The sequence below is a fragment of the Notolepis coatsorum genome (assembly GCF_963971535.1).
Source record: "Notolepis coatsorum genome assembly, chromosome: 3".
In the NCBI taxonomy this organism is placed as follows: domain Eukaryota; kingdom Metazoa; phylum Chordata; class Actinopteri; order Aulopiformes; family Paralepididae; genus Notolepis; species Notolepis coatsorum.
In genome coordinates this window covers 172,818,696-172,839,062 of record NC_140167.1, presented here as the reverse complement: position 1 = coordinate 172,839,062, position 20,367 = coordinate 172,818,696, and the positions used below count along the sequence as shown (strand labels likewise).

The window sequence follows — 20,367 nt, the reverse complement described above, 5'->3', positions numbered from 1 at the left end:
TAATATTTTAACTTAAAACTAGGCTACTTTCGCGTATAATCATTAATATTATATTCCAAAAAAATTATATTGGAAACGCGGGGTTTCGAACTCGGGTCGCCCGGTTGACAGGATTAAGCACTAGCCGTTGGACCACTGTGCCAGACGGGATATATTCATTGTGTATCCATCAATGGACAAGAAACCCGTGTTTCTAATATTTTTCTTTTGAATGAAGTTTTATCTCTTTATTCTCAAATGCATTAATGTGACGTCAACGGCTCATTCAATTTCTCAAATCCGTCAAACAGTGCATCTCATCAGACATTTTAATCCCAGTTACAATATCACACAAAAACCACAATCCACGCATAGACACTTCAATTTTATGCTTGAATGAAACACAATCCGGGCGCTCCGTTAAGCAAATCTACAGCGGAGAATATATGAAACTAATCAGAGCCAAACGGCCGATAGGTTTCATTCATTAAAAATATCCCCGCAGGATTCACATTTGCAATGCGCCGTTATTAAAATAACCACATGCAGTGTGTATCGCGACTCCGAGCGCCGTATATGACGTGCATTATTTTATTTAGGACAAAGTAAATCTATAGGCTCAATATGATTTATTATCAGCATTTAGTTCTATTATTATACATTTCAAAAGCCCCCTCTAGGAAAACGAAGCACAAAAACATAATTCAGAATGGTATAATGGTTCTAGACTGTGAGAAATATTTCAGGAAGCGAGCTGGCATTTCTTTGCGGGGGCGTGGCCATGGTTCATCCAGCTAACTGAACTTAACCCTGCTCCCGACCAGGCTCAAACTTTTTGATCTGTTGTCATGGTGATTTAGACAATCGAGCGTCGGGGAATGGAAAGGTCTCGCTTAAGTCAAGCTATGCTGGAGATTATCCGGCTAACTCAGTTAGCCGGATAATTTTCAGCATAGCTTGACTTAAGCCAGACCTTTCTGTTCCCCGAAGTCGGATTTTCTAAATCACCATGGTAACAGATCAGAAAGTTTGAACCTGGTCCGGAGCAGGGTTAAGTTCAGTTAGCTGGATGAACCATGGCCACGCCCTCGCAAAGAAATGCCAGCTCGCATCCTGAAATATTTCTCACAGTCTAGATCCCATTATACCATTCTGAATTACGTTTTTGTGCTTCGTTTTCCTAGAGGGGGCCTTTGAAATGTATAATAATAGAACTAAATGCTGATAATAAATTATATTCAGCCTATAGATTTACTTTGTCCTAAATAAAATAATGCATGTCATATACGGCGCTCGGAGTCGCGATACACGCTGCATGTGGTTATTTTAATAACGGCGCATTGCAAATGTGAATCCCGCGGGGATATTTTTAATGAATGAAACCTATCGGCCGTTTGGCTCTGATTAGTTTCATATATTCTCCGCTGTAGATTTGCTTAACGGAGCGCCCGGATTGTGTTTCATTCAAGCATAAAATTGAAGTGTCTATGCGTGGATTGTGGTCTTTGTGGATTATGAATTACGAGGAATCTGAGGCTTGTTGAATTGTATCATCACTCACACGTTATTGTGATATTGTAACTGGGATTAAAATGTCTGAGATGCGCTGTTTGACGGATTTGAGCAATTGAATGAGCTGTTGACGTCACATTAATGCATTTGAGAATAAAGAGATAAAACTTCATTCAAAAGAAGAATATTCGAAACACTTGCACCACTGTGCCAGACGGGATATATTCATTGTGTATCCATCAACGTCCATTGATGGATACACAATGAATATATCCCGTCTGGCACAGTGGTGCAACGGCTAGTGCTCACTCCTGTCAAGCGGACGACCCGAGTTCGAAACCCCGCGTTTCCAATATAATTTTTTTGGAATATAATATTAATGACTATACGCAAAAGTAGCCTAGTTTTAAGTAAAAATATTATAAATCTACATGCATTGAGGATGTCATTCTTTATATAGCTCTCAACGTGCACCAAATTGAAGTATTTACATTGCAAAAAGAAAAAGAAAAACTAGAAGAAGGGGGATTCGAACGTGGGTCGTCCGCGTGAGAGGCATAAGGACCATCCATCACACCACGGTGCCAGACAAATAAAACATCCACCATACATCCATCAATGGATAAGAGAGCCGTATCCTTATTCTGAAGGAGTTGAACTAATTATTTTCGCTAGCAAGATCTCATTTGATTATCCATTCCATAAACCTACTGCCAGCAGGCACGTTTAAAGAAATATAATCTGATTGATTGGGGTAATGAGGGACTTAAAATTAGCCTATAGATTATGCATTTAACTTGTCGGTGAGGCTATTGAGCCGTACTGCATTGTACCCATTCTGCAATCTGTTAATAAAGTTTTAAATCAATCAATCAATCAATGCCGTTAGAAAATCAGGATTTCTGCGATCGACACCTGCTGTCTTTTCAGCTGAGGCGGGCGCGCGCAATTATCCTGAGTCTCAAGTCTGGTTCGAATGAATGAGACTGAATCAGCGTTCGAGGAACAGGAAAATCCCGGATTCAAACATTGGGTTAATTGAATCTGGATAATGGGACTCTTGATCGACTTAGTTGAACCAGGTACGGGGAATAGGGCCCTGCTTGTTTACATGAGGATGTAGTGTCTGTGTACCTGCTTGTTTACATGATGATGTAGTGTCTGTGGGCCTGCTTGTTTACATGATGATGTAGTGTCTGTGTACCTGCTTGTTTACATGATGATGTAGTGTCTGTGGGCCTGCTTGTTTACATGATGATGTAGTGTCTGTGTACCTGCTTGTTTACATGATGATGTAGTGTCTGTCTGTGTACCTGCTTGTTTACATGATGATGTAGTGTCTGTGGGCCTGCTTGTTTACATGATGATGTAGTGTCTGTGGGCCTGCTTGTTTACATGATGATGTAGTGTCTGTGTACCTGCTTGTTTACATGATGATGTAGTGTCTGTGGGCCTGCTTGTTTACATGAGGATGTAGCGTCTGGGCCTGCTTGTTTACATGATGATGTAGCGTCTGGGCCTGCTTGTTTACATGATGATGTAGCGTCTGGGCCTGCTTGTTTACATGTGCACGGCAGGCCTGCATGTGATTGTCTATGTGAAAGCGCACGCCTGTGTGACCAGCGCGTCTCTGTCCCTCTGTTCACCGCGGTGGGTTACGGTCTGACCAGCTTTATTTTTAACCCTGGCCTGCTCTGGTTACGCTTTGAGCAGCAGCTACCTGACCTGACTAGCTACTATGGTACACGTATCCGTACCGAACCGGTTCAGTACTGGACCTTCGGTTCAGTATGCGCTGTGTACCGAACGAATGCAACGGTACGTTAACCACTAACGGAATGCACATGCAAAACCTTTTTTTGCATGCAGAATTTCATTCAAAACTCCAAATTCACCCCTTCCAAAAATATATGTTTGTAACACAGCAGGGTAATTATTGAACGTTTTCTTTTTTTTTTATCCACTTTTTCTCTCTTTTTCTATTTTTCTCCCATCCCAATTCCACTGTGCCAATTCTCCCCTCCCCTGTCTTGAACGTTGCTTGCATATGCCCCCCACTGGCCGGTTGTAGGGAGGATAGAAGCCTTGCATCACGTGTCCCCTCCGATACACGAGGAGGCAGCCTGTCGCATCTTTTCACCTGCCAGCGCGGACTCTCATTGGCGAGGTGTAACGTGTGGGAGGCTCACACTACCCCCGCCATTTTCCTGTCTCTGCTGTGCAGGCGTCCCCCAACCGACCTGTATGAGTCGCTGTCCACAACGTCCAGATTACCACCCATCGACTTCCACCCGCTAACTCTGCCAATTGAGTTAGTATGACGGCTGGCCCAAGCCGGAGGCAACGCTGACAGCCGGAGTCGAACCCGGTGTCTCTTGCGTTGGTGATGAGCGCAATGTCCGCTGCGCCGCCCAATTATTACTGAACATTTTCATAATTTTCTTGTTTGCCAAATAACACAAACTTTCTTCCGCACGACTTTCACTCGCAGCTGATCCAAAAAAACTAAAACTAAAAAACACACAACATACTTTTGCTGATCTCCTCTCCAGTCGAGCTGCTGCGTTGTTTAAATCCAAAATATTGATAAATCCTCTGCCATTGTTGTGTAACATGTCATCTCTTTAGAGTCTTCTTTCTCTGCTTCACGTGAAGTTAAATCTACTCTAGAAGTGAAACTTAAAAAGCTTACGCTGGTGGGGGTGGGTGCGGTAGGCAATTAATTTACTCAGTGGATGCCTGAACACTGAATGACACCGGTATCACTGACTGACTACCGCGGCAGGCCTAGGTGGAACTAAGTATAACTTAATAAAAGATAATTATATTTAATAATAATAATAAATATAAATATATAATAATTATTAAATATATATTTTCCTGTTGTACCGAACTGTGACCCCAAAACCGAGGTACGTACCGAACCGTGGCTTCCGTGTACCGTTACACCCCTACTGGCTACTACTGTTATTTTTTTCCCCATGAGCCTCCGCTACTTGCTATATGATACCACCTGGCCGAGGTCCATTCAAGACAATGCAGCCTCTGGAAAAGTTCAGGTAGAACTGTAACGTATAGAACCGGACGGCCTTTAGTTTACACTGTAGAGGAATATAACCGGATCAATGAATGTACTTAGTCAAATATAGACTTGGTTAAACACAGGTTTATTATACCCAACCAGGTACAAGTAAATCAAGAGTTACGGTGGATTACTTTCAATGGAGACATTGGCCTGATCTGTCCCCAGAGAGCTCCTAGAATCCAGTAAGACGTAGGTCTTTATAGTGGAGAGAAAGGGATTGTGGGTAGGATGGCCCAGGTATTAGATTGGGGGGGGCTGGGAGGGGTGAGTTACAAAGGGGGTGGTATCAGGTGAGAGACAAAAGGTGAATGGGAGGGGGTTTGGAACATGACTGGGAGATTGTTTGAGGGGGGAGGGGATCATTATTCCACAACACCTACAAGGGAGCGAGGCATTTGAATGCAATAGGCCCGCTCTGCGGATTTCTAGGGGAAACCTTGAAAGCGTTTTTGCTTGCTGAACGCAGCCCTCCTGGTCTCTTTTGACGTGTGTCGAGATGATCTCGGCCAGGATGTCTCCTCCTCCTAGTGTGACTCCACTCAGAGGAGCCAGGAGCTGTCTGCGCTCGGCAGCCTGAGAGCCATTAGCCTTGGCGAAGGCTCCCTTATTATCACAATTATCACCTATAAGAGTCCCTGCCAAGCATGTTGCGTGTCACGCAGAGTGTGGTGACTGTGGTCAGGCTGCACATGGAATCACAGCACTTCTCCCCCCCAGAAGAACATCTTCTGACATACAAGCGCAACACCTGCCTCTCTCCTCTCCTGGTTTTGGCATGAGCGATGTGTTAAAGGTGCTGTAAGCAGTATTTTGTTGTTAAAATAAGTGTTTTAAATAGCTCTACATTCTGACAACCATCACTGATATAGTGTCTGGTCAGTAACATGGATCTCCCAGTCCCTCCTGCTCTGCAGTAAACACAAAATACATTTCCTGCTATCCCGTTCCCACTTTATCCAATTCAGGTGAAAGAACTCCACACTGCAAAAATGAGGAATAAGAACTAGTTTTAAGCAAATAATGTGCTTTAAACACGTAAAATAATCTGCCAGTGCAGTAAGCAAATCTGACTCGGCAAGACTTCTTGAAATAAGTCAAACAAATATCTAGGGTTCTCTCTCCTGATTGGATAAAGTTGGAACGGGATACCAGGAAATGTATTTTCTGTTTTTCTGCAGAACGGAGGGACTGGGAGACTCATGTTACTGACCAGACACTCTATATATCAGTGATGTCTGTCAGAATGTAGAGCCATTTAACACTTATTCTAACTTAACTTAACTTACTATCACTTTAACACAGCACCCCCTTGCACACCTTGTTGATTTCTATGATTGATGATGACTGTCATGGTGAGGTGTGTGTGTGGTGACACCCATGTTGTTATTGTAGTTACTAATGTGTAGCTAAGGCAGGGCCACGTGGTTGTCTTCTGATGGTGTGTGATGATGACACGTTGTTATTGTAGTTACTAATGTGTAGCTAAGGCAGGGCCATGTGGCTGTCTTCTAACTGTGTGTGTTTTCACAGTGACATGAAGAATGCTGTCATTGGAAACAACAAGCAGAAAGCAAACCTGATTGTCCTGGGAGCTGTGCCCAGGTATGTCCCTCACACACCCTCCCTCCTCTGTTTCTCTCTCTCTTTTATAGACACTGAACAAAAAATATAACATTTTTTTTATATATATATATATATATATATATATATATATAAAAAAAAATATATATATATATATTTAGCTCTAATTCTTCACAAGTTTAAATATTTCTCTCAAATTCTGCCCACAAACATCTTTTAGATTAGATTGGAGAAACAAAAGATCTGTCGCAACTTTATTTATACAATTAATTGTATTGATTTTAATTGTATTAATAAAGAACATTATTTTTATTTTTATCTGCCTCCAAGAGTTGCTGAATTCTTCTCCTTCTATTAGATTCAAATGTATTGTAATACAGCACAAGTACAGTACAATGAAAAGAAGTTTGGCATCCAACCAGAGTGCAAATGTAACAGTAAAGTGCAACAGTAATGTAGAGGTGATTTAAACGGGATATTAAATATATAAATGAGTACTACTGAGTATAGTGCTAATCAGTTGTATCTACAGAGTTGTAGTATTAATATGTACAGTGATACAGGTATAAAGACACTATGGTAGTAAGTCATACTGGCCAGCAGCGTAACTAGTAAGTGTAGGTAAGGGATATGTACAGATATAGATATATAGTAACTAGTAAGAGTAGGTAAGGGATATGTACAGATATAGATATATAGTAACTAGTAAGAGTAGGTAAGGGATATGTACAGATATAGATATATAGTAACTAGTAAGAGTAGGTAAGGGATATGTACAGATATAGATATATAGTAACTAGTAAGAGTAGGTAAGGGATATGTATAGATATAGTAACTAGTAAGCGGAGGTAAGGGATATGTACAGATAATAATAATAATAATAATAATAGATTCAATTTGTACCGCACTTTATATTCGCGAGAATCTCAGAGTGCTACAGGAGATATAGACAAAAAGTTAAATGAATAAAACAATAAAAATTAATAAAAACAATTAAAAAGAATAAAACAACCAATGAAATGGAAGAACATAAAAGTAAAATAAAATAATAATAAAATGAATAGAACTAACAGATAAAAGTAAAAGAAAAATTCAGGCAAAAGCCTTGTTAAAAAGAAATGTTTTTAGGCCCCTTTTAAAAGCCACGACGGATTGTGGTGCTCTCGGGTGGATGGGGAGAGCATTCCATAGTCTGGGTGCGGCAGAGCAGAAGGCTCGATCGCCCATGGTGTGCAGCTTAGTCCTGGGGGCTTTGAGGAGGTAGGCTGTGCCGGAGTGGAGGGAGTGTGAGGAGGACTGGGGGGTGAGGAGTTCCTTGAGATAGGCAGGGGCACCACCGTGTACGCACTGGTGAGTGAGGAGGGAGACCTTGTACTCAATCCTGTGTTCCACAGGGAGCCAGTGAAGGGATCTGAGGGTTACTATAATTAGATATAGTAACTCGTAAGAGTAGGTAAGGGATATGTACAGATATAGTATTAATATGTACAGTGATACAGGTATAAAGACACTATGTAGGGGTGGACGGTATAAACGGTATAAACGGTATGAATTTGCTCTACGGTATGGATTTTGACTATACCTTGTAACCGGTAGAGCAGCTCTAAAATAGCAATGACGTCATGTAACTACAGCGCGACTATTTCACTCGCATTTGCCCCTAAAAATAGATAGAATTAGTCATAGATAATAGATATGTGCAAACTGGAAAAAGTTATTTAGGAGGCTTCGCGCAGTGGGCGTGTCAACACGCAATTGTCATTTCATAATAAACACATATCACCACGGCGCACAGCAAGTTTCAATTTCAGTTCCTAGCATTTTTAACCAGTGGAGAAAGGTAAGAGATTTCCCTATCGTTTTTCTTATATGAATTATTCTACGTTAATAAAACATACCTGGTGATCAACTACAGTTTGCTGTGAACATTATGATATGTGTAGTGTTCTGACGGCTGGGCAGCGGGAGCTGGATGCTGGATTTTGCAAGAAGCATGCAGCTGCAGAGCCGCAGAGCGGGGCCGCTGTGCCTGCACAGTGCAATACTCCAATTCAGCCATTGGCAATTCAGCCGTTGGGTGGGGGGCGCTGTTGAGCGGGCCTGTGACCAGACCTGAAAGCGCCCCTGCTCTCCGGCTCTGCAGTTGCATACTATTGGGATTCGTTGGGAGCAGCACGGAGTCTCGACTCGGGACTTATTTTATTTGGAATATAATGACTGTATACGCAAAAGTAGCCTAGTTTTAAGTTAAAATATTATAAATCTACATGCCTTGAGGATGTCATTCTTTATATAGCCTGCCTATCAGGCAAAAAAAATAATTCTAACGGAAACACTGATACCGTGATATATACCGTTACCGTCTATGCTTCAAATTATACCGTGATATACATTTTAGACCATACCGTCCACCCCTACACTATGGTATTAAGTCATACTGGCCAGCAGCGTAACTAGTGAGAGTAGGTAAGGGATATGTACAGATATAGATATAGTATCTACAGATATGTAAAAACGATTATATGCAGGTATGTACAGACTGAGCAAAGTCGGTGAGCATTTCTCCTTTTGCCAAGTGACTCCGTCTACTGGACAGGCATGGCGTATCGAGGTGCTACTGGTTAACCCTTTCACTAGCACACTACAGAAGGTTAACCCTTTCACTACCACACTACAGTCGGTTAGTGTGGTAGTGAAAGGGTTAACCTGTATTGTTGCAGTGAAGGGGTTAACCCTTTGGTAGTGTGGTAGTGAAAGGGGTTAAACGGCATGATCGGCACACCGGTGTTCCTTGTGATGGGGACTAACATGCTCAGTTCCTGTCCTATGACACTAGGCCCACAGACGCCTGTTCTGTTATCGTTCTGAGGGATCATGCGGTTGACACGCTGACTGTAGGAATGCCCACTAAAGCCGTTATGTCTTTGTTCAGTTTATGTTAATGTCATATTCTGGCCTTTTTTTAGAATCAAATCCCTTCACTTTGTACAAATCTAATGTACAAGGAAAGGAATTGAAACTAGCCCTTGCATGCTAGTAAACGACAATTATTTAAGTAACATGGTTTTTGCTTAGTAATTCATTTACATTTCATTTAGCTGACTCGTTCATCCAAAGCGATTTACAAGTTCTGTACAACAAGTCAGCAGGAAGGCTACAACTCTGGCAGCTAAGGGGAAGTGATATTGTTCGTCAAACAGTGTCGAACGTGAGTGCATAGTAGTAAAGACATATTGGCATAGTAGGTAGTAATATAGGCAAGGTAGATTCCTTAGTAGCAAAGTGCATACTGGTAAAATACAGTATGAAGGTTAGTTCAAAAGTAATACAAAAGTAATAAGATGGAATAGATGATGTTAGACTTTACAAGCTTTTTCTGTTCTGTTCACTACCGGTTAACCCTTTCACTACCACACGACAAAGTGTTAACCCTTTCACAACCACACTACAGAAGGTTAACCCTTTCACTACCACACTACAGACTGTTAACCTGTATTTTTAATAATTAAAAAAAAAGTTTAATCAATTTCTTTTTTATATATTCATTCTGTTTAAAGGGGAACTCCAACATTTTGGGAAATTAGCTTATTTAACATCTTCCCTGGAGTTAGACAAGAAGATACATACCTTTTTTGTCTCTGTGCGTGCATTTTAGCTTTGGGAATAGACGCTCCGTTAGCATAGCTTAGCTTCATCACTGGAAGTGGGGGAGGGTTAGAGCCTTACAGTGCCTTACAGTGTATTGCAAGGTCTGACATTGACCAAACTTGATATGCATGACATTGGTGGGCTCTAGGTCAACTCCTGAAAAGGGGGTCAATGTCAGACCTTGCAATCAAAAGTTAGGGGGCGCACTGAAATTATGGCAAGGGTTATTAGCCCCCTAACTTTTGATTGCAAAGTCTGACATTGACCCCCTTTTCAGGAGTTGACCTAGAGCCCACCAAGGTCATGCATATCAAGTTTGGTCAATGTCAGACCTTGCAATACACTGTAAGGCACTGTAAGGCTCTAACCCTCCCCCACTTCCAGTGATGAAGCTAAGCTATGCTAACGGAGCGTCTATTCCCAAAGCTAAAATGCACGCACAGAGACAAAAAAGGTATGTATCTTCTTGTCTAACTCCAGGGAAGATGTTAAATAAGCTAATTTCCCAAAATGTTGGAGTTCCCCTTTAAACCAATGGGGTTTTTCTTCACGGTTGCAGATAAGTTTCAAGTTCAAGTTTCAAGTTTCTTTAATAGTTGTCATACAGAAGTACAGAATACTTTTGTACAAAATGCTTCTTACTGTTGCGCTCCAGAGACTGTGCAAGACAAGATAAGTATGAAATAAAAACATAGTAAAATTAGAAGTAAAAAAAAGAGGTCACAGTGTTCAGTTTAGACATATGTACAATGTTCGATGCAGAATAGACGTAGTTACCATACAATATACAATACTGTGCAGTGTACTAATATACAATACTATATAGTGCAAGGCAGAAATGGAGAAATGGGACGAGGTGCAATTTAGGTACAATTCACAGTAGGTGTACGAGTTGTAGTGCAAATCCTTTATCAATAAATATAAAGTGTAAGTGTGTTTGTGTGATCTAAAGTGTGGAGAGTGGGTGCTGCAGTGTGTTGTTTGAGTGAGTGAGTGTGTGCGTGTGGGTGTGTGTGCTGTGTGCATTTGATGGTTGTTGCATAGTGATTATTGTTCGTTTAGCGATTATTGTTCGTTTAGCAGCCTGATGGCCTGGGGATAGAAGCTTCTTCTGAGTCTTTCTGTGCTCGCCTTAAGACTCCGGTATCGCTTGCCTGACCGCAGCAGTTCAAAGAGGCAGTTGTTCGGGTGGCTCGAGTCCTTAATAATTCTCTTAGCCTTCCCCTTGCACCGCTTGATGTAAATGTTCTGGAGGGTGGGAAGCCCCCCTCCAATTGTGCGTTCGGCTGAACGTGTCACTCTTTGTAGTCTGCTACGGTCTTGTGCAGTGCTATTCCCAAACCAGGAGGTGATGTTGCCGGTCAGGATGCTCTCTATTGTACATGAGTAGAAGTTCCTAAGGATCTTCTGACTGACTTGGAACTTCCTTAGGCGCCTGAGGAAGTAGAGGCGTTGTCGTGCCTTCTTCACAACACTGTCAATGTGTGTGGTCCATGTCAAGTCCTCGGATATGTGGGCTCCGAGGTACTTGAAACTGTTCACTCTCTCAACCGGTGCCCCGTCGATGCTGAGGGGGCTGTAGTCTTTGACCCCCGACCTCCTGAAGTCCACAATCATCTCTTTTGTTTTGCTGACGTTCAGGGAGAGGCAGATAAAGATTAGGCTACACTAATATTATAGTATTATACTATTATAGTATATGACTCGTCATAAAAATTTAAATAAAACATTTATCATAAATGATGTAGCCTATCTGCATCCGCTTGGCACTCGGCGCTCCATCAAGACGTCACCATGACTTTCGTACCAACCGTGCCCTTATTGGATTATTTATGTTGACGAAACTGATGAGTTATATTCATTAAAGAAAATTGATTTAATAAAAAAAAATACTAATTTAATCAGATTAATCACTTTATTGAAATTGACGATTTAGTTTGAGGATATTTTATATATAAAAAAAATAGATTATCTTCTTTTGATTATTTCTTTTGATTATTATTATTATTTTTTTATTAAAAACGAAGTTTCGAACGTCCGTTTGAAAAACCCTGACGATGTTCGAAGCCCAAAAACAGGCTTCGGGGACAGCTCTAGTCTGTAGTGTGGTAGTGAAAGGTTAACCCGTCTGTAGTGTGGTAGTGAAAGGGTTAAGCCGTCTGTAGTGTGGTAGTGAAAGGGTTAAGCCGGGATATGTTGGGACACACTGCACAGCGTTGCCTGCAGCTTCTCAGGGTTCTATGTGGTGGGAGGAGGAGGCTGGGGTAGGTAAGCTACACGTAACCTGCAGTGGAAAAGTCTGTACGTGCAACACAAGAAGCGCTGTTAAAATGTTACTGTGCCACTTTGGGAGATCTATTTGCGGTTGGTCTGACGGTGTGTTATTGTCCACGAATACATCTGTACATAGGAAACACTGCGTCATCCAGCAACATCCCGCCCGCTTTTTTACCCCCAGTGACATGTCAACGGACCTCATGCAACTACCGCATATGGCCTTAAAGATTATGTACAGTGAAAATCGTGTTTTTCAATCTTGTTGCATTTTTCTATGTACATATGTTGGTATATTGTTGTAAAATTATTACCCAATATGTTAGAACTCTTATGAGTAAAGCCATTTCTTCTTTATCCCCCTGGATATCGAACAGAATCAAAACATTTCAGATATCGAATCTGCAGGCGGCTAAGTGGCGCAGTGGGCAAGGCGCTCGCCACTAATGCAGGAGATGCTGGGTTCGAGCCCAGCTCTCGGCATTGCTACCAGCTTGGCTGGTCGTTCATACTAACGCAATTGGCAGTGTTAGGGGTGGGAAGCTGGTGGGTGGGGATCGGACGTTGTGGACAGCGACTCCTACAGGTCGGTTGGTGCGCCTGCGCAGCAGAATCAGGAAGCAACGGGGGCGGCGTGACCCTCCCACGCAGACCCTCGCCGCTGAGAGATCGCGCTGTGCAGGTGAAAAGATGCGACGGCTGCCTCCTCGTGTACCGGAGGGGACACGTGATGCAAGGCTTCGTCTACATTGCAGCCGGCTTGTGGGAGGCATGGCCTAACAGCGTTTGAGACAGGGGAGGGTAGAATTGGACAATATGAAATTGGGTAGGGAGAAAAATACAAAATGGGAGAAAAAGTAGATAAAAAAAAAAAAGATATCGAATCTGCTTCGCTGAAGAGAGTGCATGATCTACTCTGATAACCCTGATTGGTCCGGCAGTTGTCAGTCGTTGTAAAGGATATCGATTAGCTAGTCCACCAACAAGTAATGGAACTAGTTTGCTACAATTTTGTCCAAAAACACCCACAACAACTGTGACAATTTGTTTATCGCATGCTAACACAGTTAGCTAATGTTAATCTCCCATAGCCACCGATCACACTGGTCCCATACACTTTATTTTTTATGTTTTGAAAGCCTGTTATGTTATGATGCTAACATGACATTTCTTTTCAATTACCAACATGCTGAGAGTTGGCTGTGCTCAGATGCTGCACTAAGTAAAGGATACTATACAACAAGGTGGTTATTGACAACAAGGTGGCTCTCAAGGTGCTGGACCGAAAACCTTATACTTACCACCACTGTCACATCCTCAGCAAGTACAGAATCCTCAGCTGGGAAAACCTGACAAAATACACTGATGCCTGCCTAGTACTGTTCAAGATTTTAAATGACAAGGCCCCTCCACCTCAGTACTTTTGTCAAACAAAAAACATCTCATAATGGATCCACAAGATCTACCCAGAGAGGGGACTGTACTGTGCCGTTTAGGTCCAGCTCCTTCAGTCAGTCTTGTTTTGCAGTCGGAGCCACTCAGTTTTGGAACATCCTACCAACTTAAAAAAGATACTGTGCTACCTACCACACCTTTACAAAAAAACTCGAGACCTGGCTATTAACAAATCAAACATGTGATCACTTTTAATCAGTTCATTGTGTATTTTGTTATTGCTTTTACTATTATATTGGATTGTGTTGTAAATATTGTGTTTTACTTTTAATGCTTTTGTTTTAGGTGTATGGTTTTATAACATCTTAAACTCTATAACTACAGTCACGAATTAGCCAGCTGGCTAAAACTGGCACATTTACAGTAATGTTGATTGTCTTTTTAAAATAAACTGAAACACGTTTGCCTCCACAAAGTGCGTTATTTTTTGATAACCACACACCTGTGTATTATGTATCATCCCACTTATACCAAAGAATATGTGCCATTTTCTACATTAAAATATAAAGAAATATGTTATTTACGGCTGACTTTCATTATAATCCCTCTGCGTTACCATAGCAACTGCTTGACAACCACCTGATTGACAATCACTTGACCGATGCCGGTGACAATGACTCAGAAAGCTAACTTTATGCTAGCAAGCCTTTCTGTCAACTTTTCTTATCGTTAAAAAACAGTGAATATGATCTGACGGCATGTTTGACAGAAAGGCTGGCTTGCTTGCCAGACATCTCATTGTCCCCAAATCAATAACTTTTTTTCGTAGCCTCGAGTACAGTCCTTGTTGCGAGTTGAATTGTGAGGACGGGATGCGCTGTGATAAAAAGGGATTATGCAAATCCAGGAATAAATTGCCTCTAGTCTCCACACACCAAACAGCTTTGCTGGCTCTGTCTTGGAAAAAGAATAATACTGTGTACATAATCGCAGAATAACTATACGTGTGTAACACAGCAGTGTGAAACAATTCATGGTGTTTGATGCCAGAGTGCAAATCAAATCAAATTTATTTGTAAGGCCCGACAACACACGTTAATGTCCCCATGGGCCGGACATGTCTTCTTTAAACAAGTCAAGAAGAAACATAACAATAAGTCAAGAATAAAACATGAACACCATAAGGTCCAACAAATTTAAAATAAATGCAAATAAATGAATGAATGCAAGCACTCCCAGACATACCCCACACGAAGGTAAGGAAAAACTCACTAAAACCTAACAATAGGGGAAAATGCACCACAGGCAGTGTGGAGGAGAGAAACCTTAGAAGGGCCATTCAAGGGGCGATCTCCCTTCTTGGATGTCGGTGATAGTAGTGTTGCAGACTAACAGTTGGTAAGCATGCACTCATGTGTGTAGTGAAACACAGATGAGTGCATGCAATAGCAACTGAACATTTTGAAAAAAGCTGATAGCGATAGCAACTGAACATTTTGAAAGATTAAAGATAGAGCTGATAGTGAATCTATTTGAGGCACAGGGGCGGCGCAAAGAGGATCGCGTCCTCCCCGTTTTTATCACGGGACGTTCAACACTCCGGTCATCGCTCCGAGACAGCCGGAGACAGGGGGATAGAGGGCGGCGCAGAGAGGGTTGCAACCTCCCCGACATCATTGCGGGACGTCCAGCACTCCGGTCACCACTACGAGACCGCCGGAGACAGGGAGACAGGAGGGCACGCAGAGAGGGTCGCATCCTCCCGGCCTTCATCACGGGACGTCCGACACTCCGGTCAGCACTCCGGGACAGCAACTCACAGGGAGACAGGGAGACGGGACAGGCGTTAGACAGCTCGTGTGATTGTAGTGGGAGGACATAGCAATAGATACAAGTGGTAAGCATATATGTGAATAGAATAGATATATGAAGTAAGCATATTATGTGAATAGAATAGAAGTACTTAACCCAGCAATGAAACCATGTTGACAGACCACAGACCATGTTGACAGACCACGGACAGAAGACGGTAAGGAGCTGATCCGTGGCCTCGGTGGTGCATGTAGAGCAATCTCTGCAATCTTGGCCAAGACCCCGAGACATCCATCACCTTGGTCAGCACTACGAGACAGCAGGCACTTAGAGAGATGGGGGGGGGGGGGGGGGGGCAGGGGTTTATATACACAGTTTTTGTTTATTTTCCCTTTTCAACATGAAACAAGACAACACAATACAATAACAATACTAATAAACAAGACATCACAGGACAATAACAGTAATAATAATAATAACGACAATGACAAGACCATCAGTTAAATCAGAATAATGAAAAGTAAAATAGTCATGTATAAATTAAATATATAAATTAATACGAATATATATATATATATACATATATATACACACTGTGCAGCTTTACTCCCGCTGCTGGGGTGAAGGTATGGACAGGATGCCACTCAGTTGTAAAACGGTTTTAATTCTTTTCTCCAACAGGTTACAAACCTTGAAACAAAACACACATTCAATCAATAACTACCACAATACTACCATCATTCTTAAAACAAATCGCTTACACACATTCACCCACCAGTCCTCACTCGTTTCCCTTCGCTGCTGTCAAATTCCCCGCAACTTCTTGTTTACTGTTTCACTGACACCACGTGACGTATCTCGACCAATTACAGCCCACTCCTCGCTACGTCCCTGGATCACATGTGAATGAATACACCTCCATTCACAACTTTAACCAAGCATACAGTGCCTCCATACATCCGAAATGACAATATAATTATAACCATAGCTCACTAATCAACATTCACATAAACGCACAGCATAAAAAACAACACAAAAAAAAAAAACATTACTTATTTACAAACACAGACTAAAGTGCACCTAACCTCCACCACCACAATAGAAAGCTGCACACCTCCCACTTGGTATCCTGGTCTTTAGACCCAAGGAGACCACAACAGATAAACACTCTCCCTTGGTGGTGGACACTAGTCTGTTCAGAGTTGACTCAGGGAATGCTACTCCCTTTTTAGCTGCCAAACAAAGTTCTCGGAAGCGGCCCCAAGCTCCCATGCTTCGAGGACAGACCCTCTTTTTGAAGATGAAAAATGCCCCTTCAAGGACAAAAATGTCACATATTTATTTTGTTACAGCTTGAGTTTGAGATGTAATGTCTTCCATTTATTCTGTGAAACTGAAATCTCAGTTCCATTGCTAACAGGCTGTTGTAGTTTCCAGCTGCTCATAGAGCTTCTGTGCTCATATTCCATTCTTCCCAACTGTGCTATTAGACCATTGTTCTCTTCAGCATGTTTCAGCCTTTCAATTGAGGCAGAATCCATGACATGGGCAATGGCTGCATCATTCTCCTTCAGCTGTTGACCGAGTCCAGCAAGTAATTCCTTTCTTTGACTTATTTGAACGTTGATGCAGTTGATTTGCTCATCTTTGGCTTGCAATTCATTGTGTAGACAATGATGTTTGTTAACTGCCTCTCTCACTTTATCTGACTCTTTATGGAACTGTACGTGGAGATGCTCCACTTTCCCCTTCAGGGCAGAGGCCCCTCCACACTCATCATGGTTGATCTTCTCTCTCTCCTCAAGACTGTACTCAGTCATTTGCAACTGTGCTGATACTTTATCCAATTCACTTTTTAAAGAATTAATCTCAGACTGATGACTTTCTTGTGACCGTTTCATCATAGTATGTAAAGAGGCCTTTTCTTCCTCTAATGCAACACATTTCTCAGCCATGGTTAGCGACAAAATTGACAAATCTTTATCAGCACACTCTTTGCTTGCATCAAGTGCTTGGCCTCCCACTCTGCTCTCTCTATGGCTCCACCTCGGATTCGCCACTTGTTCACCGCTCGGCGGACCCAGCTGATGGCCCCCCCACAGAGCTTGGCCAAGCTGCTGAACCTTACACACAGCCTCTCTGGCATTGGGCAACACCAGGGTTTCGAGCGCCAGACTCGAAACCTCACCAGATTGCTTGGGCTGACTTCTTTCACGCCTCCCACTTTGACCGGACTGAACCCATGGCTTGAGAGAGAAGCCTCCAGCGGGGAGGATCTCTTCCACTCCTCTCGTGACCTTGTCCAGTTTCTGAGCCCTTTTTCTTTTGGTGTTTACCAGCTCGCAGGAGATCTCCTCCACCGTGATCGCTTTTGCTCTCATAGAGTGTGCAAAATGAGTCTTAGAGTTGTGGATTGACATCTCCATCTCCTCAAACAGATCAGGGTGCGTTCCCCCCACAGTCTTCCCTAGCGGGCCGTCCCACAGCACCAGATCTCCCACTCTCTTCATCCGCTGTGGAGCAAGCCGACCCTCCCGGTGGCTGATCAAGAGCTCGATCTTCTCTGGCCGGACCAGCTCCTCCGTTTTGACTTCTGGGAAGAATCTTTTAAGCTGCTTCGGGCTGACGACTCTGCCTGCTCGGGCGATTTCATCCAGGCCATAACAGACTATCTGGTGGGGACTCCATGTGTCCTCTGAAATACGCATCCTGACCTTGAGCAGGTACCTTTCTGTCTTGACTCTCACTTTCATCCCACCAACTCCATGCACAACCAACGTTATCTTCTCCCCTCTCAGTCTGAGTCTTTTGGCAGCTTGGTGGGTTATGTAGTTGGTGTCGGACGCAAGGTCTACTAGGGTCCCAATAGTTTGCCCTCCGTTTGTCATGACCTCCATGATCATCATAAGCACAGGATGCTCCCTCAGGCCATTTTTTCCACGGAGACTACCACCCTTACTGCTTGTGCTCATTGACACTGTTGTTTGGTTGGTGAATGCCCTTAAAATCTGGTCCGCTGCTTCGGGGGAGACGTTAGCAAGTGCCTTCTGTTGCTCTTCTGAGAGTGTTCCTGTGTTTACGCCGCTTGTTTCCACCCTTTGCCTTCCCATTCTCCTCTCCTCTCCTTTTTGCCCTCCTTCTGCAGAGCACATGAGGTAGTGGTGGTCGGAGGTCTCTCCCTTTTGGCAGCACTTCCTGCAAAGGAACCTGTCACTGCATTCTCCATCCCTCTGATGGGATGTCAAACATCTCTGGCAGGCTTCATTCCTTTCGACGACGTCTCTCTTCTCAGCCAGACTGAGCGCTTTGAACCTTTTGCAGAAGAACATTTTGCCTCCGTGCTCCTCATCTCCACACACGCTGCATTCTTCTCCAGTCGCAACCATTCCTGTTGCTCGTGTGAACGTCTTCCACTCTGGCTTGCTTGGCTTCTCGAACACTTCTGAGGGTCTTAGCTGCACCAACGCCTCAAGGACTACTTCTTCATTTTTTAAGAATTTTAGGAGAGCGTCAAAGTGGCCTTCAGGGGTGACATTGTTCACAGGTGCAGCTTTAAAGGTGAGCCAGCTCCTCAGCTCACATTCAGGCAGTTTGCTTTCAATAGCTTTGATAACAAGTGGATTCTTTATAGCTCCAATATTTCCTAAGTCTGACAGGTCAGTAAGGGCCTTCTCAACGGCTTGGATGAGCTCTATTGTTTTTCTCGGCTGGTTACCTTTTGCCACCGGCAACTTCTCCAACTCTTCAATTATCTGAATGGCGATGGTGGTCTTATTCCCAAACCGGTTTTCAAGGACCCTAAACATATCATGAGCTGTGTCGTAGCTTGAGAGCCTAACGCCATTGATGATTCTCTCCTCCACACTGTCTAGGAGCTGGAATTTCTTTACTTCGGCTGACCCAGATGGATCTCCCTGTCGCTGGAGGTTTTCCCAGTCTCTTCGCCAACGGTGAAAGTCTCTCATGCAACCATTGAACTTTGGTAGCTGTATTGGGTGAAGGCGAACTCTCGGTATGGCTGCTGCTTGTGAGCCTCCCGCTTCCAGGCTTGCTATGCTAGCGCTGTGTGCTACCTCCCATGCTTTCCGCTGCGCCTTAGCCAGCTCGGCACGCTCTTCTGCGGCGGCCTCTGCCATTACCAACTGGATCTCAGCTGCCTTTTCTCTGGCATCTGCGGCCCTCTCCTCAGACCCAGCGCTAACTTCGGCTGCCTTTAGCCTGGTCTCGGCGGCTCTTCTTTCAGCCTCAGCGGCTCCTTTTTCAGCTTCTGCAATGTCGGAGGCGGCCTTTAGCCTGATTTCAATGGCTCTATCAGCCTGCTCTTTCTGGACCCTGCCGAATTCAACCACCCACCTTCGCCAGAGGTCAATTCTCTTGTCCTCCAGTACTTGCAGCTTTTTTCTAACCTCGCACGCAGCGCCTTCAGGGATCCACCCTTCCCAGACAGCTAGCAGACTTTCTGCCTTGGTGATGAGAGATTCCAAGAGTGTGACTTGTTCTTTACCATTTTCGTAGGTGATTGTTTCCAGGTTAACTTCTCCCGCACCTTCATAGCTTCTTTCTGCCCGTCCAATGGCTGCTTTTAGCTCGGTCTCTGCATATTTTGACCAAAGGTTGGAATGGATTGCCTGCTTCACCTCTTTTAATGTTGTATCACACTCTATGGTTACCCTCTCCAAGTCTGCTTTGGCTTTATCATCCACAGCCTCCATGTCGCCTGCTTCATCAATCAGACAGGCCTCACACACATAATTAGCTGCATGAAGCCTTTCTGCGTCCTCAGAAAGGGATTTCCACTCACTTTTCAATTCCTCTCGCAGCATAGTTGGCGCCATTCGCAAAATGCTGTTGGCCTTTCTTGTGAAAGCTGCCTTCACTTTGGCCCTCTCTTTCTTTAATTGATCAATTTTTATTTATTTATTATTTATTTGACCATAAAATAAATAATTGTAATAATAAATAACCTAATAAATAATAACCTAATTGAGCGTACCCGTAACTCCTTATCTACCTTGTGTCTTCCGCCCTCTCTAGCTGCCTAAACTAGCTCAGAAGCTACTTCCCTAACTATCCTAGCCTAA

General features: G+C 43.2%; 1 protein-coding gene across 2 annotated transcripts in view; it reads left to right on the top strand.

The window, feature by feature from the left end:
• The window catches only part of armc8 (armadillo repeat containing 8), a 144,058-nt gene that overhangs the window by 16,233 nt on the left and 107,458 nt on the right, over positions 1 to 20,367 (top strand). For both annotated transcript variants that reach the window (XM_084310008.1, XM_084310007.1), the window contains exon 3: positions 6,107 to 6,178. In XM_084310008.1, coding sequence (XP_084166134.1) covers positions 6,107 to 6,178 — 72 coding nt within the window. The remainder of the gene's footprint in view (positions 1 to 6,106; positions 6,179 to 20,367) is intronic.